We start from the raw sequence: 23,846 nt of genomic DNA on the forward strand, positions 1-23,846 counted from the left end.
GTGGTCAGTAGATCCTGCTGCGGCTCAGTAAGCAGTGTTACCCCGGTAAAAAGAGTCGTGTGCAACAACAGAGGTTACTGAAGAACATGGGCGCTCACACTGTGGTGCTGGACCTGCTCCAGATACCTTATGAGAAGGTGAGCACGTCACATTTAGAGATGTTTTACTCACAAGTGAAAGTAGGTGTCAAACACACCGGAACCAGTCCATATGGGCTTATAAAATAAGTGCTTCTGGTGAGGCCCCTCAAAGCCTGACATAAATGTTGTCATTATCCATAACCAGACTTTATTTTGATAAAGCTTGACTAGGTAGGTCAGGGTTCTTCAACCGTGTTCCTGGAGAACTACCGTCCTGTAGGTTTAAACTCCAACCCTAATCTAGCTCACCTAAATCTAATAATTAGCTAGTTGATATGCTGAATCTGGTTAGTTACGACTGGGGTTGAAGCGAAACCCTACAGGATGGTAGCACTCCAGGAACATGGTTGGAGAGTCCACTGCCTTGGTAGCTTTATTTGACCATCTTTATGGATTGATTCTGTGGTGACGCAGTTGTACAACTGCGCTGTCTGTCGGTCTGTGTGTCGGTTTGTCCCCAGAGTGACAAGAAGATGAATGAGATCATGACACTGGCCCACGTGTTCCTGCAGAACTTCTGTAAAGGGAACAGCCAGAATCAGGTTCTGCTCCACAAACACCTCAACCTGTTCCTCACACCAGGGGTATGCTCACATATAAACACACTCACACAAGCGCACATTTCACTTCGAACACACCGACAGCGTCATTGCATTTTGTTACACCAGAATGACATTCATTTCCAATGAAACGCTGCGTTTGCCTTGCAGCATTGCATTGCAGAGGCAGTTTCAGTGCGTTCGGTGTGGTGCGTACGTTGGATTTATCAAACGTATGTGTCAAACTGTGTGCGTAGACGGCTGGACAGAAATGGTAGCAGAAGCTGAATGTTGCACACATCCTGGTGATGCTGCGTACTATTTTGCGCAGGTGTTACACATGCGTGCACACATGCATTCACGCCACACTGCGCACACGCATACACACAATGTATACATGCGTGTATAGCTGCACACTCTACTCAAATACACAAACACACAGCCGCACACGTTTGTCCACGTTTGAACTATTATTCAACAAAATAAGTGCATTTTATTACAAAATATCCTTTTCCCTCTCCAGCTCTTGGAGGCTGAGACCATGCGCCACATCTTCATGAACAACTTCTATCTGTGCAACGATATCAGTGACCGCGTGGTCCACCATTTTGTTCACTGCATCGAGACGCACGGCCGACACGTCCAGTACCTCAAGTTCCTCCAGACCATCGTCAAGGCCGACGGGAAGTATGTCAAGAAGTGCCAGGACAAGGTCATGACCGAGGTGAGAGAGGGATGATGCAATCTTTGGATGGCTGTGGAGACACAATAGCATGGTTTCCACTACCACTATCTCTTAAAACGTGACTATAAAAAAAATTATAAAAAGGATAAGTACTGTTATTTTATAGAGTAATCTATTTTCTAGTTCCATAGCTAATCTGTCCTCGCCTGATGACTCAAACTGATTTATTCTGCTGCTCTATGTTCGCTACATACTTCAGTCAGAGACCGCCATCATTGAAGACATTTGTGGTGAGGTCAAAATGAGGGGTGTTGTACAAAACAAAGTCCTCTCATCTTTAACCAATCAGAGTATCAAAGCCATTGTGGAGAAGAAACTAACGTCCGTGGGCGTGGTGTAGCGTTTGGCCGGAGCAAGGAGTTTGGGTAGCCATGCAAGATCTATCTATTCCCAAAATAAATCAAACGTGACTACTTTCTGACAATACCTTGTGGAGGAATTTGCGTCCCGTTGACAGTGGTCGGAATCTTGGTAGAGGGCATTACAGGAAGTCATTGCATGTTGCGTCTCAGTTTAGGTTAACAGGAAGCGTAAACCAATATCATGGTATGTCCTGCTCATCAGTATCAAACTATACTGAACAAAAATAAACGCAGCATGTAAAGTGTTGGTCCCATGTTTCATGAGCTGCAATAAAAGATCTCAGAAATGTTCCCATGGTGGCGGTGGGGTTACGGTATGGGAAGACATAAGCTACGGACAGCAAACACAATTGCATTTTATCGATGACAATTTGAATGCACAGAGATGCAGTGACGAGATCCTGAGGCCAATTGTCGTGCCATTTATCCGCCGCCATCACCTCATGTTTCAGCATGCTAATACACCCCATGTCGCAAGGATCTGTACACAATTCATGGAAGCTGAAAATGTCCCAGTTCTTCAATGACCTGCATACTCACTAGACATGTTATTCATTGAGCATGTCTGGGATGCTCTGGATCGATGCGTACGACAGTGTTCCAGTTCCAGCCAATATCCAGCAACTTGCACAGCCATTGAAGATGAGTGTGTAGCGGTATTTCTTAAGAGAGGGGTAAAGAAAGATTTTGTTCGGGCGCCAGGCAGGTATTAACCCTGCCAAAAGGAAAAGAGTAGAATAGAGAGAGTACCACTACCAGACCCACACACATCAGCAGAAGAGACTGCCTAGAGTGTAGCCTGTTTACCAGATAGCCAGTGGAGAGAAAAAAGAATACACACCATATAAAACCCACATCACAGCACAGGGGTAACCCAAACAAGAATACCTCATACAATAATACTAATACTAATAATGGCAGAGCAATTCAACAGCAACTTCATACAAGAACGAACCCAGTCATCAATATAGGATTTGCAATAATCTGTATTATTTTCTAGTGGGTGAGTGCAGAGGGTATGAATGTGGGGGGTGTTCATCGACACAACAAAGGCCTTAAAAATGTCCACAGTCTTCACGGCCACATGTCATTAGTACACCCCACCTCAACAGTTCACATAATATACAGCTTGCAAGTAACCTACTAAAATATCCATCCAAATACTTCTGGCAGGGAAATAATAGTCCAGCTCTAATGAACTTCAATGGGCAGTGCATTTAACAAATAGAGAGTCTGTTGCAGGGTAAAGCACTGGAATGAGAGCGAAGAGAAAGAGAGAAAAAGATCAATCTTAGCTGTGGTCTTCAGGCCTGCCGGTGTCTGACTGTCCGATGGTTTGTTGGTTTAAGCTTCGCAACAATGTTGCTGCTAATCCATGCGATCCATAACGGGCGCGGTCCCAAACAAAAACAACCACGATCTAAAGCGATCACACCGATGATAGAGTTAAATACTTTATAAACTTCAAACGCTGAAAACAAACAAAACTTCTGCAGCACACACAATCAAACTGTCGCGCCTCCCAAGAGCTCCTCCCCAAACAGCTGAACAAGCTCTCTTTATTTCCTCCTTCCTTACTGCTCATGCGCTCTTAAAGTGGCAGCGCACGGTGAAGGCTCCGAGCAGATTTCGCCACACTCCTCCCCCATGAAAAAACAATGCCTGTAGAAACAGAGAGGATGCAGGCATTGACAGGTTCATGTTCCTGCTACACAAAACCAGGGAAGTCCTCCTCATCAGAGTCCTCCACGAAGAGGTCCTGCAGGTGTTGCTTTTGCCTGCGATCCAGCTCTTCTGCCGTAGGGTAGCAGGGCTTTAGGTCAACAACATGCACTGTCCTGACATCTTCCCCAGTGTCCTCCAAACAGACCAAGTAGTTCACTGGTCCCAACTGCTGCACTACACGGTATGGACCTTTCCATCTCGAAGCTAGCTTGGCAGTGAACTTCTTAGACGCCTTTGACAGATGATGTGAACGTACCCAGACACGAGACTGGGGTGGAAAACACACATCTCGTCTATGTTTGTCATAGTTTCTCAGCTGTCGTTGTTTGGCTTTGGTTTTGCTGGCCTCCACTCTGGCTAGCAAGGTGTGGTGGTGTTGTACGGCATCAAATGCTGGGCAGTCAGGTGAAACATTCGAACTTTGCAAGACCCTGTCCATCGGACCTTTTAGTGGTCTTCCCAGGTGGAGTTCGGCGGGAGTGACCCCAGAAGTCTCCTGCACGGCAGAGTTCAGTGCAAAGCGAAATTCAGGGAGATGCTGATCCCACCTTGTGTGCTGATCCCCCACGAATGAAGCAATCATCCCCTTCAGGGTTCGGTTTACCCTCTCGGTCAGGTTGGTCTGAGGATGATAGGCTGTGGTCAACTTGGCAATTACACCCCAGTAGGTACAGAGCTCTTTGTAGATTCCTGATATGAACTGCGGACCTCGGTCAGAGAGGATTTGGTCTGTAATTCCAAATCTGGTAAAAACCTCCCTTCGCAAAATTAGAGCAATGGCTGATGCAGTAGCTTTGCGGAGGGGAAACAACTCCACCCAGTGTGTGTAGTAGTCCACTACCACCAATAAAAATTCATTCCGTGTCCCCCGGCTGGGAGGAAAAGGTCCCATGAGGTCAATTCCCAACATTTCATTTGGATGGTTCACCACAGTCTGCTGCATTTTCCCGGCAGGTCTGCCAATGTCTGGTTTGTATTTCTGGCAGACTTCACACTGCTGTACAAACTTCCGGGTATCAACCCACATGCCTGGCCAGTAAACCACCTCTTGTAGTCTTCGATAAGTTTTAAAAACTCCAAGATGGCCACTCATGGGATTGTCATGATAAGCTTGGATTATCTGGTCACACAATGTAGAGGGAATGAAGACGCGATAATGCGTGCTGTGTATTCCATCTCCTCTTGGAGTTTTTCGATACACTTTATCCTGAATTATGCTATACTTATCATTGAAGTGACTCTTGGAGTCTTCTTCAGACAGACTCTTGTGGATCGCCATGATGGCAGCATCCTTCTGCTGTGCTCTCCATACACTCTCATCATCCAGAGGAAAGGAATCATCCAGACATTTAGCGGTAGTATAAGTACTGCACAAGGGAGGACAAACATTGGCAGTCTCTGTAATCCGAGAAAGGGCATCTGGTACAACGTTCAGTTTTCCTTTGCGATACTCAATGATGAAGTCAAACTTCTGCAGTCTGATAGACCAGCGAATAAGACAGCTGTTGGTCTTGCCTGATGCCAGAACCCACTGCAGAGCAGCATGGTCTGTGACAACGGTGAAGATCTTTGCCTCCAAGTAGTAGCTCCATTTCTCCAAAGCCCAGACCACAGCGAGGCACTCCCTTTCAGTCGTTGAATAATTCCTTTCGGCTGAATTAAGGGTGCGACTTGCATAGGCAAGAACTTCTTCTGTTCCAAGTCCTGTTTGTTGAGCCAAGACTGCTCCAAGTCCTGTTTGACTTGCATCCGTGTACACAATGAAATGAGCATTCAGGTTAGGATGTCCAAGCACTGGAGGAGTAATTAGACTGTTTTTGAGTGCTTCAAATGCACCTTGGCATGCAGGGGTCCATTGGAATTTCACACCTTTCTTCTTAAGGTGGTTGAGAGGTTCAGCTACCTTTGAAAAATCAGGCACAAACCTGTGGTACCATCCAGCCATACCCAGAAACCGCTGAACAGCCTTGAGGGATGTGGGAATGGGGAATTCCTGCACGGCTGCAACTTTGGCTGGATCTGCATGGATGCCTTCAGCATTAACCACATGACCAAGGAACTTGAGTTCTGGCAGACAGAAACGACACTTCTTCAAGTTCAAGGTCAAACCTGCAGCCTTTAGTCTGTCGAAGACGGACTGAATGTCTTGCAGATGATCCGCAACAGAGGAGGAGTAGATTATGATGTCATCCAGATACACGAGACAATTTCTACCCCTCAGATCTCCCAGGACAGTCTCCATCAACCGTTGGAAGGTTGCTGGAGCATTCTTCAAACCAAAAGGCATGACTTTGAAGGAGTACAAACCAGAAGGGGTGACAAAGGCAGTCTTGTCCTGACTAGCGGGATCCATTGACACCTGCCAATAGCCACTGTTCAGATCCAGATTACTAAAGATGGATACTCCTGCCAGAGATTCCAGTATGTCATTTATGTTTGGTAGAGGGTAGGCATCGCTTTCTGTTATGGCATTTGGCTTCCTGTAGTCCACACAGAATCGATATCCACCATCTTTCTTAGGAATCAGGACAACCGGAGAAGCCCATCCGGAAAAAGAAGGTTCCACAATTCCATTCTCCAACATGCTTTTAAGCTGTTCATTGAGAATTGCCAGTTTGGCGGGGGACAGCCTGTAGGGACGCTGCTTAATGGGGACCTCATGCCGGGTATAGATTTTGTGTTTGAAGACGGTTGTACGGCCAAGTGTAAGAGTACAGACCTCACTGTTCACGTCCAACATCTGGGAGAGCTGCCACCTTTCATCATCCGACAGATATGCCTGTTCCACTGCTTGTTTGATGTAGAAATCCGCATCAGGTTTGTTTTTGCTCTCGGATAGAAGGGGGTACGGCGGTAATCAGGGTGATAGTTGGGTTCTCAGACTTCACTGGTGGAACATGTTTTTGTCTTTGTCTCTTTATAGTTTCTCTGTCTCTGACTTGAGCTTGTCCGGACTCTGCATAATGTAGCAGGCTCCAACCTGAAATCAGTGCATTACCAGGTTGAAATGGATGAGGCTGGGAATAGTCAGAGTGTAGCCGATAGGAGGGTTCGGACATAGAGATGGTCAGTCCACTGAAGAACAGGAAGTCTAGGCCAAGGACTACAGCAAATGCAAGGCTTAAATCTGCAAGTATTGCCACAGGAAGGTTAATAGTCTCACCATGCAGTTGTATTATTATACTAATCCAGCCCAAGGGGGTGGTAGGTTCTCCATTGGCCAAGGACAATGGTCCCTCCTCCCATGTTCGTAGCTCCTCATGAGGTAATGCCATGTTCTGCCACAGGGCCTCTTGCATCAGGGTGTAAGATGCCCCTGTGTCGATTATGGCCTTCCCTCTCCAGTTCCTAACAGTCAGAGGAACCAATAGTTGTTGCGGAATAGGAATAAGACCGCTAGCTGTGCTGTCTAAAGGCTTCATGGTGGGCATTAAGGCTGACCCAATTGTATGCAAGCCACCACGCCTGTGTAGACTTTCAGTCTTCTGTCCTTTCTGACCTTTTCCTGAATCCTGATGCTGGACATAGAGCGGGCAAGAATCTGGAGGATGTTGGACTTTACACCTCCAACACATAACTGGAATTTTGTCCTGGTTCTTGGGTACAAATATCTGAGACGGTTTAGCCCCAGGAGAGTTCTGGGTATACTGGGATGAGGGAACGGTGTTTTTAGTTTGGAGGTGGTGCTTCCAGTCCTTCTCAAACTGAGTCCCAAGACGCACCAGATCATCCACATTCTGCATACGTTCTCGAAGTTGACTAGCAAGGCGGGGAACCATGTTCTTAAGAAGGAGTTTGACCATCTCCTGCTCAGTAATGTCAGCCTTCCATCTCCTACATAGAACTCGATAGGAGAAGGCAAAGTCCCGTATTGGCTCTGCTTCACCCTGGACTCTGTTACGAACACGTTCCGCCAGTTCATCCCCATAGTCCTCTGAAAGGAAGGCTAAGAGGAATATTTTTGAAACTCCTCCCAGGTTGACACATGTTCACGGGCTATCTCCCACCAGTCTCTTGCTGTACCATGGAGAACACTGCGGAGGGTGGCAAGAACCTCCAAGTCAGTAAGGGGCCGGATAGAAAGAAAATCATTACACTTAGATAAGAAAAACAGTGGATCAACATCATCTTCTGGACTTCCAAAAGTGGGGAAAAGTAGTTTTATAGGGAGGGAGCGCTCTATAGGAGGCATGACAGTGGCAGAGGGAGTTCTGTTTAACAATATCTTCAGAGGGGTTTTGTAGTGCTACCTGTTCCTATTCCCTTACTGGCCAAGCCAGTGGCAGAGGTAAAACTTGAGGGAGGTGCAGAAGATTTGTCCAGAAGGGAAAAGCACTGCATTACCTCCTGGTGCAGCCCTTCCAGTTGAAGGTCTGTGGCCTTCTTTGCTTTTTCCATCTCATTAACGGTGTCCTTTTGAGTCTGTTCAATCAAACATCGTAGTTCCCCTGTGAGAGAGTTCTTCATGTCCTCCAGAACTTCCTTCAGATAAGAACACACTCCCTTCACAACAGAGGCCGACTCCTCTTCTCTCCGTTTTGTTCCTCCTCAAGAAAGATTATGACTTGATGATGGTTAGTTTCCATTTGTGTTTTGAACCGATGCAGTTTTCCTTGAATATCCTGCTTCAGAGAATCTTGCAAATATTTCTGTCTCTGAACAATTTGTTGTTGGTTTTTCTCCATTTGACAGGGAAGGTAATCCAACCTCCTCTGCACATCTGTCTGATGAGCCTCCACACATTCACTGAGTTTGCGAATGGCATTCTCCTGCATTGTCAAACTATGATTGGTGTGTGTCCATTGATGTTCCAGTTGTCCAGTGATCACAGAGACACCTCTCCCAGTCTCTCTGGACAGGGTAACCGGAAGGGTTTGAGGGGAGGGTAATGGTGGAGATGTTATAGGTGAGCCAGAAGCCTGGGGATTAGGGGCAGTGCTATCCAACTCCATTAGTTCATCGAGTCCTTCCACAATGAAAGAATCCCGAACATGATTACCATCAGGTGTGTCCACATTGACACAGTATGGGGTTCCAACAAAAGACATGATTCAACCTTGTGTGGATGGTGTCATGGGTGTTTCTCTTCAAGTCCCTGTTCGGGCGCCAATTCTGTAGCGGTATTTCTTAAGAGAGGGGTAAAGAAAGATTTTGTTCGGGCGCCAGGCAGGTATTAACCCTGCCAAAAGGAAAAGAGTAGAATAGAGAGAGTACCACTACCAGACCCACACACATCAGCAGAAGAGACTGCCTAGAGTGTAGCCTGTTTACCAGATAGCCAGTGGAGAGAAAAAAGAATACACACCATATAAAACCCACATCACAGCACAGGGGTAACCCAAACAAGAATACCTCATACAATAATACTAATACTAATAATGGCAGAGCAATTCAACAGCAACTTCATACAAGAACGAACCCAGTCATCAATATAGGATTTGCAATAATCTGTATTATTTTCTAGTGGGTGAGTGCAGAGGGTATGAATGTGGGGGGTGTTCATCGACACAACAAAGGCCTTAAAAATGTCCACAGTCTTCACGGCCACATGTCATTAGTACACCCCACCTCAACAGTTCACATAATATACAGCTTGCAAGTAACCTACTAAAATGTCCATCCAAATACTTCTGGCAGGGAAATAATAGTCCAGCTCTAATGAACTTCAATGGGCAGTGCATTTAACAAATAGAGAGTCTGTTGCAGGGTAAAGCACTGGAATGAGAGCGAAGAGAAAGAGAGAGAAAAAGATCAATCTTAGCTGTGGTCTTCAGGCCTGCCGGTGTCTGACTGTCCGATGGTTTGTTGGTTTAAGCTTCGCAACAATGTTGCTGCTAATCCATGCGATCCATAACGGGCGCGGTCCCAAACAAAAACAACCACGATCTAAAGCGATCACACCGATGATAGAGTTAAATACTTTATAAACTTCAAACGCTGAAAACAAACAAAACTTCTGCAGCACACACAATCAAACTGTCGCGCCTCCCAAGAGCTCCTCCCCAAACAGCTGAACAAGCTCTCTTTATTTCCTCCTTCCTTACTGCTCATGCGCTCTTAAAGTGGCAGCGCACGGTGAAGGCTCCGAGCAGATTTCGCCACAAGTGGGACAACATTCCACAGGTCACAAACAACAGCCTGGTCAATTCTATGCCAAGGACATGTCTCACTGCATGAGGCAAATGGTGGACACCACGCCGCTAGCTTTTTAACAGTATTTCTTTCCTTTCTTCTCAGTCATGTGAAATCCAGAGATCCGTGCCTCATTAATTTATTTCAATTGACAGATTTCCTTATATGTAACTGTAACAAAGTAAAATCTTTTAAATTGTTGCGTTTCTATATTTTTGTTCAGTGTGTATCAGTATGATACAGTATTCCCTATCTAACCTCTACTCATCTGTCTACCTTTCTGTCCTTCCCACCCCCAGCTGGTGAACGGTGGCGAGGACGTGCTGGTGTTCTACAACGACCGCTCCTCCTTCCCGGTGCTGTTCCAGATGATGTGCTGCGAGCGGGAGCGTGGGGATGAGGGCGGAGCCCTGGCCTACCACAACACCCTGGTAGAGCTCCTCGCTGCCTGCACCGAGGGCAAAAACGTCTACACCGAGCTGAAATGTAACTCCCTGCTGCCCCTGGACGACATCGTCAAGGTGGTCACCCACGATGACTGCATCGCTGAGGTACGGAGTCATCTTGAGAGGCTGTGTGTCATTGGATGCTGAGGAGCCTTTCAGCAGACTAATGTGATTTCATATCCTTGTATTCAACTTCATCTGTACTGATCTGAGGATACAGAGTAAAGCAGGATTGTACTCCATTATAGATCATTGACATGCACCTATTTTGTTTGCATACAGAGATTGGTCAGAGGTTTGTTTACCTAGATTCATACCAATGCATACAAATTGTGATTCCAGAACAGCCAGCCTTGATATAGCCTAGCATTCATTCACTTCAGTGGAATCACTCACACCTGTCATTCATCTGGATGCGTGGTTTCTATTGGCCCTCCCTCCCCAGGTGAAGACTGCCTACGTGAACTTTGTGAACCACTGCTACGTGGACACGGAGGTGGAGATGAAGGAGATCTACACCAGCCACCACATCTGGAAGCTCTTTGAGAACTTTTTGGTGGACATGGCACGGGTAATGTCCTCACTAAGGTCCTCCTCAAAGGGATGTGTCTCAATAGTCCAAAACAGGTTATTTTTCCTCTGTTTCGTTGTGTCCTCTTCCTCATCTGCACTGATCTGAACACAAAAAAAACATGGTGGGTCCCTTAAGGGAATGGGCTTTTCCCCAGTCCAGTTCATTGTAGATGAGGGAAAGGAGAAGAGAAGTCCATTTGACTATTGAGATATACCCCAGGTAAGTCTCTGCCCCCTCACTCCTGAGTGACAGACACTTTACATCCCCTTTTCCTTTTCTGTTTTTAGGTGTGCAACAGCACCACGGACCGTAACCATGCCGACGTTCCCCTGGAAATGTATGTGATTGAGACCGTAATGGCCATCGTCAAGGGCTTCTTCAGCTCCCAGTTCCCTGTCAACAACTCCAACCTGCAGGTATGGCTGGGAGAGAGGTTAACCTTATACATGGGCATTTAAATACCTTCCACAGGTCACTTCCAAATGTTGGAAGGACAGTGGACCAGATTTGGTTCAGGTACTTCCGGCAAGTGCTGATCCATCTTGTAGTTGGCACAGCATTTTGAGTGTTATTGAAGTGTCCGTTTTATCTTCTCCTATTATCCCTCTCTCTTTCCTCTCTACTATGTCAGACTCACCAGCCCATCTTCATCAAGCTGCTCCAGTCTTCCTTCAGGATCTATAACTGCACCTGGATCAGCTCAGCCCAGAAGAACAACATTGAGGGCTGCATCAAAACACTGGCTGACGTGGGTGAGTCTCACAGCCCAATAATTGCACTTTGACAGGCTTTGACCAAGGTTGGTAAACTGGAAACATTGGCGATTGCTATAATGACAGGTAGACATTGCAAGTCTTTTGAATCTCATCCAATAAACCCTGTTATTCTGCCACCACTGTTATTCTGCCACCACTGTTATTCTGCCACCACGGTTATTCTGCCACCACGGTTATTCTGCCACCACGGTTATTCTGCCACCACTGTTATTCTGCCACCACGGTTATTCTGCCACCACTGTTATTCTGCCACCACTGTTATTCTGCCACCACTGTGTATTCAGACAATATTTGCAGGAAGTAGTTCTCTGTTGGTTGATTGGGTGTCATGTCAGTTTGTTAGTATCTGTGTCTGGAAGAAATCTGGGCCAGTGTTCATAAAGTGTCTGAGTATTCAATATGCCCTGCAAGGCTAAATTGATCCTGTATCAGCACTCCTACGTTGATGCTCCGTCAGTTCCTAGTTATAAAGTAGTGGTTTAGTAGTTGGACAAAAAGAGTATCGTAACGGATATGGGTAATTTTCCGGATACAATTATGATCTGAATATTTTTTTGTAATTATCCGTGATCGGGTAATAAGGTGAATGCACCAATTTGTAAGTCGCTCTGGATAAGAGCGTCTGCTAAATGACTTAAATGTCATGTTAAATGTAATCGGGAAAAAAGTTATTTTCGGGTGCCGGCAAGCATCTGTCTCATGTCAATCAATCACAAAGTTTCTGTACTGTCTTTGAGTCAGTAATGTTTGTGGTCTAAATAGCTAAATATGTAAAGAGAAGGGCCGGCTGTACGTTGATCCTGCTGCTCTGATTGGATAGAGTGAAGCTGTGTTTCTCTGTCCACTTCATCTGATCACTTCATCAAATCAAATCAAATCAAATCAAATTTATTTATATAGCCCTTCGTACATCAGCTGATATCTCAAAGTGCTGTACAGAAACCCAGCCTAAAACCCCAAACAGCAAACAATGCAGGTGTAAAAGCACGGTGGCTAGGAAAAACTCCCTAGAAAGGCCAAAACCTAGGAAGAAACCTAGAGAGGAACCGGGCTATGTGGGGTGGCCAGTCCTCTTCTGGCTGTGCCGGGTAGAGATTATAACAGAACATGACCAAGATGTTCAAATGTTCATAAATGACCAGCATGGTCAAATAATAATAAGGCAGAACAGTTGAAACTGGAGCAGCAGCACAGTCAGATGGACTGGGGACAGCAAGGAGCCATCATGTCAGGTAGTCCTGGGGCACGGTCCTAGGGCTCAGGTCCTCCGAGAGAGAGAAAGAAAGAGAGAATTAGAGAGAGCATATGTGGGGTGGCCAGTCCTCTTCTGGCTGTGCCAGGTGGAGATTATAACAGAACGTGGCCAAGATGTTCAAATGTTCATAAATGACCAGCATGGTTGAATAATAGTAAGGCAGAACAGTTGAAACTGGAGCAGGAGCATGGCCAGGTGGACTGGGGACAGCAAGGAGTCCTCATGTCAGGTAGTCCTGGGACATGGTCCTAGGGCCCAGGCCAGTTGAAACTGGAGCAGCAGCATGGCCAGGTGGACTGGGGACAGCAAGGAGTCATCATGTCAGGTAGTCCTGGGGCATGGTTCTAGGGCTCAGGTCCTCCGAGAGAGAGAAAGAAAGAGAGAAGGAGAGAATTAGAGAACGCACACTTAGATTTACACAGGACACCGAATAGGACAGGAGAAGTACTCCAGATAAACAAACTGACCCTAGCCCCCGACACATAAACTACTGCAGCATAAATACTGGAGGCTGAGACAGGAGGGGTCAGGAGACACTGTGGCCCCATCCGAGGACACCCCGGACAGGGCCAAACAGGAAGGATATAACCCCACCCACTTTGCCAAAGCACAGCCCCCACACCACTAGAGGGAAATCTTCAACCACCAACTTACCATCCTGAGACAAGGCCGAGTATAGCCCACAAAGATCTCCGACACGGTACAACCCAAGGGGTGGGGGGAACCCAGACAGGCCGACCACAACAGTGAATCAACCCACCCAGGTGACGCATCCCCCCCAGGGACGGCACGAGAGAGCCCCAGCAAGCCAGTGACTCAGCCCCCGTAACAGGGTTAGAGGCAGAGAATCCCAGTGGAAAAAGGGGAACCGGCCAGGCAGAGACAGCAAGGGCGGTTCGTTGCTCCAGAGCCTTTCCGTTCACCTTCCCACTCCTGGGCCAGACTACACTCAATCATATGACCCACTGAAGAGATGAGTCTTCAGTAAAGACTTAAAGGTTGAGACCGAGTTTGCGTCTCTGACATGGGTAGGCAGACCGTTCCATAAAAATGGAGCTCTATAGGAGAAAGCCCTGCCTCCAGCTGTTTGCTTAGAAATTCTAGGGACAATTAGGAGGCCTGCGTCTTGTGACCGTAGCGTACGTATAGGTATGTACGGCAGGACCAAATCAGAGAGGTAGGTAGGAGCAAGCCCATGTAATGCTTTGTAGGTTAGCAGTAAAACCTTGAAATCAGCCCTTGCTTTGACAGGAAGCCAGTGTAGAGAGGCTAGCACTGGAGTAATATGATCAAATTTTTTGGTTCTAGTCAGGATTCTAGCAGCCGTATTTAGCACTAACTGAAGTTTATTTAGTGCTTTATCCGGGTAGCCGGAAAATAGAGCATTGCAGTAGTCTAACCTAGAAGTGACAAAAGCATGGATTAATTTTTCTGCATCATTTTTGGACAGAAAGTTTCTGATTTTTGCAATGTTACGTAGATGGAAAAAAGCTGTCCTCGAAATGGTCTTGATATGTTCTTCAAAAGAGAGATCAGGGTCCAGAGTAACGCCGAGGTCCTTCACAGTTTTATTTGAGACGACTGTACAACCATTAAGATTAATTGTCAGATTCAACAGAAGATCTCTTTGTTTCTTGGGACCTAGAACAAGCATCTCTGTTTTGTCCGAGTTTAATAGTAGAAAGTTTGCAGCCATCCACTTCCTTATGTCTGAAACACATGCTTCTAGCGAGGGCAATTTTGGTGCTTCACCATGTTTCATTGAAATGTACAGCTGTGTGTCATCCGCATAGCAGTGAAAGTTTACATTATGTTTTCGAATAACATCCCCAAGAGGTAAAATATATAGTGAAAACAATAGTGGTCCTAAAACAGAACCTTGAGGAACACCGAAATGTACAGTTGATTTGTCAGAGGACAAACCATTCACAGAGACAAACTGATATCTTTCCGACAGATAAGACCTAATCACTTCATCTGATCACTTTTCCGCACAGGTTTTCATTTAGAATGTTACTATGATAAATCACATGGTGAGGATGTTTCCTATCAAGCTATCATTGTGCATAATATCTAACAAGTGGGGCAAGGGTAGGGAAAGAATATGAAACACTAATGCGCATTCTGATTGAGTGACAGCAAACTTGGCTGCCCGCTGCAAGTTGGAGACACACACACCCACTTCTCTGCTCGCTGCTCCTAATCTGCAGCTTTTTCTGCAGTGAGAACGTGCAGGGAGGTTTTTTGCCAACATCTATTTAGGCATAATAAAACACATTAGTTTTTGACCGATCACGAGTATCATCTGATCCAACTATCAACTTATGGATACAATTACGAATACGAGTATGGCCATGTTTTAAAGTCTTCCTCGTCTTCTGTCCAGCCAAGGCGCGTGCCATAGCCATACCAGTGGATCTGGACAGCCAGGTGAACACTCTGTCTCTGAAGGCCCACACCAATGTGGTGCATCGTGCCGCCAAGGACTGGAGGATCTCAGCACGCACCCGGCCCCGAAAGGAGACCCTAGGAGGGCCCGACTACAAGAGCATCATTGAGAAGCTGCAGGTGATATACACACACACACACACACACACACACACACACACACACACACACACACACACACACACACACACACACACACACACACACACACACACACACACACACACACACACACACACACACACACACACACACACACACACACACACACACACTATACTGCAGAGAGCATTATACTGTGTTGTGTCCAGGGTGTGGTGGCGTGTCTAGAGGAGCAGTTCAGTCCTAAGGTGCAGGCCGAGTTCTCTGTGTTGGTGGATGTACTACACAGCCCTGAGCTGTTGTTCCCAGAGGCTGCCAGACTGCGCTGTGAGAGTGGAGCCTTCATGTCCAAGTAAGTGTTGCAGAGGTGCAGATGCAGTCACAGACACTGATCACAGATACACTATCTATTGGCTGCATTTACAGAGCATTTAGACCAGTGCAAAGTTAGCATTTGACCTACCATTGTTCTGGTTTGTGATTTACTTTAGACTATCTAACTATGACTTCTCCTAAATGTTTCTGAAAAGATATGTTCTAATTTATTATTGTGTTATTCATAATCCTCCAGTCATAGGTCACATGTCTGTTGGTGTGTTTAGATGACTACATTTACATTTACATTTACATTTAAGTCATTTAGCAGACGCTCTTATCCAGAGCGACCTACAAATTGGTGCATTCACCTTATGACATCGAGTGGAACAGTCACTTTACAATAGTGCATCTAAATCTTAAAGGGGGGGGGGGGTGAGAAGGATTACTTATCCTATCCTAGGTATTCCTTAAAGAGGTGACTTGAAGCCATGATACTCATCTTCCACCTGTACCCTTCCCCTTGTCATTCAGACTGATCAAACACACCAAGAAGCTGATGGACAAAGAGGAAAAACTGTGTATTAAGATCCTGCAGACACTTAGAGAAATGCTGGATAAGAAGGAGGCCTTCGATGAGCCTGTGAGTACTGATCCAGACATGGTGAGACAAGAGTTTGTTTATATAAAAGGTATTTTTGGTATAGGGATGTGCAGAACATCAATATGATACTGTATCAATACCCAAGGCTACGATACAAAATAATGTATACTGTTGGTTGTCATCAACCACACTAGCATGCCCCATTCAAAGAATGTAGAACTAAGAACTGATATAGCCATTGGTTCACCCCAGACTTGACTGCTCTTGACCAGCACAAAAACATCCTGTGCGTTCTGCATTGGCATCGAATAGTCCCCTCAATATGCAACTTTTCAGGGAAGTCCGGAACCAATATACTCAGTCAGTTAGTTACTTTAGACGAGAGCCCTATGGCACCCTACTCCCTATATAGTGCACTGCTTTAGACCAGAGCCCTATGGCACCCTATTCCCTATATAGTGTGCTACTTTAGACGAGAGCCCTATGGCACCCTATTCCCTATATAGTGTGCTACTTTAGACGAGAGCCCTATGGCACCCTACTCCCTATATAGTGCACTGCTTTAGACCAGAGCCCTATGGCACCCTATTCCCTATATAGTGTGCAACTTTAGACGAGAGCCCTATGGCACCCTATTCCCTATATAGTGTGCTACTTTAGACGAGAGCCCTATGGCACCCTATTCCCTATATAGTGTGCTACTTTAGACGAGAGCCCTATGGCACCCTATTCCCTATATAGTGCGCTACTTTAGACGAGAGCCCTATGGCACCCTACTCCCTATATAGTGCACTGCTTTAGACCAGAGCCCTATGGCACCCTATTCCCTATATAGTGTGCTACTTTAGACGAGAGCCCTATGGCACCCTACTCCCTATATAGTGCACTGCTTTAGACCAGAGCCCTATGGCACCCTATTCCCTATATAGTGTGCTACTTTAGACGAGAGCCCTATGGCACCCTATTCCCTATATAGTGCGCTACTTTAGACGAGAGCCCTATGGCACCCTATTCCCTATATAGTGCACTGCTTTAGACCAGAGCCCTATGGCACCCTATTCCCTATATAGTGCACTACTTTAGACCAGATCTCTATGGCACCCTATTCCCTATATAGTGCACTACTTTAGACCAGAGCCCTATGGCACCCTATTCCCTATATAGTGCACTACTTTAGACTAGAGCCCTATGGCACCCTATTCCCCATGTAGTGCACTACTTTAGACCAGAGCCCTATGGCACCCTATTCCCTATATAGTGCACTACTTTAGACCAGAGACCTATGGCACCCTATTCCCTATATAGTGCACTACTTTAGACCAGAGACCTATGGCACCCTATTCCCTATATATAGTGCACTACTTTAGACCAGAGACCTATGGCACCCTATTCCCTATATAGTACACTACTTTTGACCAGAGACCTATGGCACCCTATTCCCTATATAGTGCACTACTTTAGACCAGAGCCCTATGGCACACTATTCCCTATGTAGTGCACTACTTTAGACCAGAGCCCTATGGCACCCTATTCCCTATATAGTGCGTTCCATACATCATTGGGCTCTGGTCAAACGTAGTGCACTATGTAGGGTATATAGTGCAACTGGTAACACAGCGTCTTCTCCAGAAAAAGAAATAGGCATAGCAAAGCCAAAACGTGTTTCTCTGCCAATTTCTCTTCAAATTAGGATGCTTTCGTTGCCATACGAATCCATCATAAACATGGTTTGCATGAGTTAAAATCTAAAAAATGAACTTCTCTATTCTTTAAAAAACATAAAACCTTTGACAGGGACCGTTCAATATTCCACACACTGAAAAAACTGTTTTTGACAACTTTAGCCATCCCAAATGGAACACAAAAGCCCTATGGCCCCTGGTTAGAGGTAGTGCACTATATAGGGAATAGGGTGCTATTTGGGACATATATATCATAATAAAGTTTTAGTTTTTTTAATTTTACACTTTTTCCTCCCCAATTTCGTGGTTTCCAATTGTTTGTAAGTCGCTCTGGATAAGAGCGTCTGCTAAATGACTTAAATGTAAATGTAAATGTAGTTAGGAAAGCTAAGGCTAGCTTCTTCAAACAGAAATTTGCATCCTGTAGCACTAATTCCAAAATGTTTTGGGACACTGAGAATAAGAGCACCCACCTCCCAGCTGCCCACTGCACTGAGGATAGGAAACACTGTCACCACTGACAAATCTATGATAATTGATCATTTCAAAAAGCATTTGTCTACAACTGGCCATGCTTTCCACCTGGCTACCCCTACCCCAGCCAACATCTCAGCACCCCCTGTAGCAACTTGCCAAAGCCCCCCCGCTTCTCCCTCACCCAAATCCAGACAGCTGATGTTCTGAAAGGGCAAAAAAATCTGGATCCCTACAAATCAGCTGGGTGAGACAATCTGGACCCTCTCTTTTTAAAATTATCCACCGAAATTGTTGCAACCCCTATTACTAACCTGTTTAATCTCTCTTTCAAATCGTCTGAGATCCCCAAAGATTGGAAAGCTGCCGCGGTCATCCCCCTCTTCAAAGGGGGAGACACTCTAGACCCAAACTGTTATAGACCTATATCCATCCTGCCCTGCCTTTCTAAAATATTCAAACTTCAAGTTAACTAACAGATCACCCATCATTTCGAATCCCACTGTACCTTCTCCACTATGCAATCTGTTTTCCGAGCTGGTCATGGGTGCCTGGTTCACCAACTACTTCTCAGACAGAGTTCAGTGTGTCAAATCTGAGGGCCGGTTGTCCGGACCTCTGGCAGTCTCTATGGGTGAGCCACAGGATTCAATTCTCGGGCCGACTCTTTTCTCTGTATATATCAATGATGTTGCTCTTGCTGCTGGTGATTCTCTGATCCACTTCTACGCAGATGAAACCATTCTGTATACATCTGGCCCTTCCTTAAACACTGTGCTAACAAACCTCCAAACAAGCTTCAATGCTATACAACACTCCTTCCGAGGCTTCCAACTGCTTTTAAATGCTAGTAAAACTAAGTGCATGTTCTTCAACCGATTGCTGCCCGCACCCTACCTCCCAACTAGCATCACTACTCTGGACAGTTCTGACTGTAGACAACTACAAATACCTTGGTGTCTGGTTAGACTGTTAACTCTTCTTCCAGACTCACATTAAGGATCTCCCATCCAAAATTAAATCTACAATCGGCTTACTATTTCGTAACAAAGCTTCCTTCACTCATGCTGCCAAACATACCCTCGTAAAATACTATCCTACTGATCCTTGACTTCAGCGAAGTAATTTACAAAATAGCCTCAAACACTCTACTCAGTAAACTGGATGCAGTCTATTACAGTGCCATCCATTTTGTAACCAAAGCCCCATATACTACCCACCACTGCGACCTGTATGTTCTCATTGGTTGGCCCTCGCTACATATTCGTCGACAAACCCACTGACTCCAGGTCATCTATAGGTCTATTCTAGGTAATGCCCTACCTTATCTCAGCTCACTGGTCACCATAGCAACACTAACCCTTAGCACACGCTCCAGCAGGTATATTTCACTGGTCATCCACAAAGCCAACACTTATTTTGATCGTCTTTCCCTCCAGTTCTCTGCTGCCAATGACTGGAAGAATTGCAAAAATCACTGAAGCTGGAGTCTTATATCTCCCTCACTAACTTTAAACCTCAGCCGTCAGAGCAGTTTACCGATCACTGTACCTGTACACAGCCAATCTGTAAATAATACACCCAACTACCTCACCCCCATATTATTACTGACCCTCTTGCTCTTTTGCACCCCAGTATCTCTACCTGCACATCATCATCTGCACATCCATCACTCCAGTGTTAATGCTAAATTGTAAATAATTTGCATCTATGGCCTATTTATTGCCTACCTCCCTACTCTTCTACATTTGCACACACTGTACATAGATTTGGTTTCTATTCTGTTATTGACTGTACCTTTGTTTATGTGTAACCCAGTGTTTGATTTTGTCGCACTGCTTTGCTTTTTCTTGGCCAGGTCACAGTTGTAAATGAGAACTTGTTCTCAACTAGCCTACCTGGTTAAATAAAGGTGAAATAAAACTGGACTACCTGGTTAAATAAAGGTGAAATAAAATTGGACTACCTGGTTAAATAAAGGTGCAATAAAACTGGCCTACCTGGTTAAATAAAGGTGAAATAAAACTGAACTACCTGGTTAAATAAAGGTGCAATAAAACTGGCCTACCTGGTTAAATAAAGGTGAAATAAAACTGGACTACCTGGTTAAATAAAGGTGCAATAAAACTGGCCTACCTGGTTAAATAAAGGTGAAATAAAACTGGACTACCTGGTTAAATAAAGGTGCAATAAAACTGGCCTACCTGGTTAAATAAGGGTGAATGCATGCAAGGATGCTGGTCCTGATGGCGTCCCCGGTCGTGTGCTCAGTGCATGTACTGGGCAGCTGGACAAGGTCTTCAATGCCATTTTCAACCGGTCAATAACACTTAATAACATACATTGTACTTAATTGTTTCACTTGTACATTTTTTGCACTCTTTTATTTGCCCTTCTGGTCAGATGCTAACTGCATTTTGTTGTACTGTACTTGTTCAATGACAAAGTTGAAGTGTGTGTGTGTGTGTGTGTGTGTGTGTGTGTGTGTGTGTGTGTGTGTGTGTGTGTGTGTGTGTGTGTGTGTGTGTGTGTGTGTGTGTGTGTGTGTGTGTGTGTGTGTGTGTGTGTGTGTGTGTGTGTGTGTGTGTGTGTGTGTGTGTGTGTGTGTGTCCATCTATCTATCATCTACCTATATATAGTACCAGTCAAAAGTTTGGACACCTACTCATTTAAGGGTTTTTCAAGGGTACTATTTATTTATAAAAATAATAAAGAATATAAAATATACATTGCTCAAAAAAATAAAGGGAACACTAAAATAACACATCCTAGATCTGAATGAATGAAATATTCTTATTAAATACTTTTTTCTTTACATAGTTGAATGTGCTGACAACAAAATCACACAACAATTATCAATGGAAATCAAATTTATCAACCCATGGAGGTCTGGATTTGGAGTCTCACTCAAAATTAAAGTGGAAAACCACACTACAGGCTGATCCAACTTTGATGTAATGCCCTTAATAAAACAAGTAAAAATGAGGCTCAGTAGTGTGTGTGGCCTCCACGTGCCTGTATGACCTCACTACAACGCCTGGGCATGCTCCTGATGAGGTGGCAGATGGTCTCCTGAGGGATCTCCTCCCAGACCTGGACTAAAGCATCCGCCAACTCCTGGACAGTCTGTGGTGCAACGTGGCACCGCCAGCATTCAAAAGTGACCATATCATCAGCCAGGAAGCATAGGAACTGAGAAGTGGTCTGTGGTCACCACCTGCAGAACCACTCCTTTATTGGGGGTGTCTTGCCTATAATTTCCACCTGTTGTCTATTCCATTTGCACAACAGCATGTGAAATTTATTGTCAATCAGTGTTGCTTCCTAAGTGGACAGTTTGATTTCACAGAAGTGTGATTGACTTGGAGTTACATTGTGTTGTTTAAGTGTTCCCTTTATTTTTTTGAGCAGTGTATTTTGATTTGTTAACTTTTTTTTTGTTGGTTACGACTGGAGTCAATATGTTATTTCATAGTTTTGATGTCTTCTATTATTTTACAATGTAGAAAATACAAAAGAATAAAGAAATACCCTTGAATTAGTAGGTGACTCAACTTTTGACTGGTACTCTATATACATTTTTAAAAAATGTAACTCAAATATCCAAGGATTTACAGTGCCTTGCGAAAGTATTCGGCCCCCTTGAACTTTGTGACCTTTTGCCACATTTCAGGCTTCAAACATAAAGATATAAAACTGTATTTTTTTGTGAAGAATCAACAACAAGTGGGACACAATCATGAAGTGGAACGACATTTATTGGATATTTCAAACTTTTTTAACAAATCAAAAACTGAAAAATTGGGCGTGCAAAATTATTCAGCCCCTTCACTTTCAGTGCAGCAAACTCTCTCCAGAAGTTCAGTGAGGATCTCTGAATGATCCAATGTTGACCTAAATGACTAATGATGATAAATACAATCCACCTGTGTGTAATCAAGTCTCCGTATAAATGCACCTGCACTGTGATAGTCTCAGAGGTCCGTTAAAAGCGCAGAGAGCATCATGAAGAACAAGGAACACACCAGGCAGGTCCGAGATACTGTTGTGAAGAAGTTTAAAGCCGGATTTGGATACAAAAAGATTTCCCAAGCTTTAAACATCCCAAGGAGCACTGTGCAAGCGATAATATTGAAATGGAAGGAGTATCAGACCACTGCAAATCTACCAAGACCTGGCCGTCCCTCTAAACTTTCAGCTCATACAAGGAGAAGACTGATCAGAGATGCAGCCAAGAGGCCCATGATCACTCTGGATGAACTGCAGAGATCTACAGCTGAGGTGGGAGACTCTGTCCATAGGACAAGAATCAGTCATATATTGCACAAATCTGGCCTTTTATGGATGAGTGGCAAGAAGAAAGCCTTTTCTTAAAGATATCCATAAAGTGTCGTTTAAAGTTTGCCACAAGCCATCTGGGAGACACACCAAACATGTGGAAGAAGGTGCTCTGGTCAGATGAAACCAAAATTGAACTTTTTAGCAACAATGCAAATCGTTATGTTTGGCGTAAAAGCAATACAGCTCATCACCCTGAACACACCATCCCCACTGTCAAACATGGTTGTGGCAGCATCATGGTTTGGGCCTGATTTTCTTCAGTAGGGACAGGGAAGATGGTTAAAATTGATGGGAAGATGGATGGAGCCAAACACAGGACCATTCTGGAAGAGAACCTGATGGAGTCTGCAAAAGACCTGAGACTGGGACGGAGATTTGTCTTCCAACAAGACAATGATCCAAAACATAAAGCAAAATCTACAATGGAATGCTTCAAAAATAAACATATCCAGGTGTTAGAATGGACAAGTCAAAGTCCAGACCTGAATCCAATCGAGAATCTGTGGAAAGAACTGAATACTGCTGTTCACAAATGCTCTCCAACCAACCTCACTGAGGTCGGGCTGTTTTGCAAGGAGGAATGGGAAAGAATGTGATTGTGTCCCACTTGTTGTTGATTCTTCACAAAAAATACAGTTTTATATCTTTATGTTTGAAGCCTGAAATGTGGCAAAAGGTCGCAAAGTTCAAGGGGGCCGAATACTTTCGCAAGGCACTGTATGTACATCGTTAATTTCCTAAATCTCACAAATCTCAATTTTGGAAGATACTGCTGTTTTTGTGCTTGCCAGTTTGCTAGCAAATTTCAGCTGTTAACAGCCAATGGCTAGCAGTTTCTTACTGGTTGTTAAAAATGGATGATTGTCATCATTTTTTCAAGTCATTACTGAATTATTTAATGTAACACATTAAACCTTGTAAACAATTTATGGTAACCTCGTAAACAATTAATTTAGACCTTTATTTGAAACAGGCGTTTATTTGCTGAAATGTGTAATTTCCCTCGGCTATTAAAAGGGACAGACGGCTATTTGAGGCTCAGCATTCCATTTTGCTGAAGTATTTGCAATTTATAGTACATTTTGGCACTAAAATTGATGTTTAAGACTACTATTGATGCCACAGAGGCTGATTAACCAGAACATTTGTTTTTTGTAAATTCCTCTTAAGATGAAGCATGCTTGGT

General features: G+C 44.7%; 1 protein-coding gene across 2 annotated transcripts in view; it reads left to right on the forward strand.

The window, feature by feature from the left end:
* The window catches only part of LOC124035132 (inositol 1,4,5-trisphosphate receptor type 2-like), a 167,648-nt gene that overhangs the window by 53,010 nt on the left and 90,792 nt on the right, over positions 1-23,846 (forward strand). Inside the window, exons 28-37 of one of the 2 annotated variants that reach the window (XM_046348555.1) lie at positions 12-137; positions 602-724; positions 1,203-1,403; positions 9,943-10,194; positions 10,535-10,660; positions 10,951-11,079; positions 11,295-11,415; positions 15,081-15,262; positions 15,454-15,596; positions 16,094-16,223. In XM_046348555.1, the coding sequence (XP_046204511.1) occupies positions 12-137; positions 602-724; positions 1,203-1,403; positions 9,943-10,194; positions 10,535-10,660; positions 10,951-11,079; positions 11,295-11,415; positions 15,081-15,262; positions 15,454-15,596; positions 16,094-16,223 (1,533 nt within the window). The remainder of the gene's footprint in view (positions 1-11; positions 138-601; positions 725-1,202; positions 1,404-9,942; positions 10,195-10,534; positions 10,661-10,950; positions 11,080-11,294; positions 11,416-15,080; positions 15,263-15,453; positions 15,597-16,093; positions 16,224-23,846) is intronic. The other variant, XM_046348559.1, reaches the window with a different exon arrangement.

The sequence above is a fragment of the Oncorhynchus gorbuscha genome, linkage group LG01 (genome assembly GCF_021184085.1).
Source record: "Oncorhynchus gorbuscha isolate QuinsamMale2020 ecotype Even-year linkage group LG01, OgorEven_v1.0, whole genome shotgun sequence".
Lineage (NCBI taxonomy): Eukaryota > Metazoa > Chordata > Actinopteri > Salmoniformes > Salmonidae > Oncorhynchus > Oncorhynchus gorbuscha.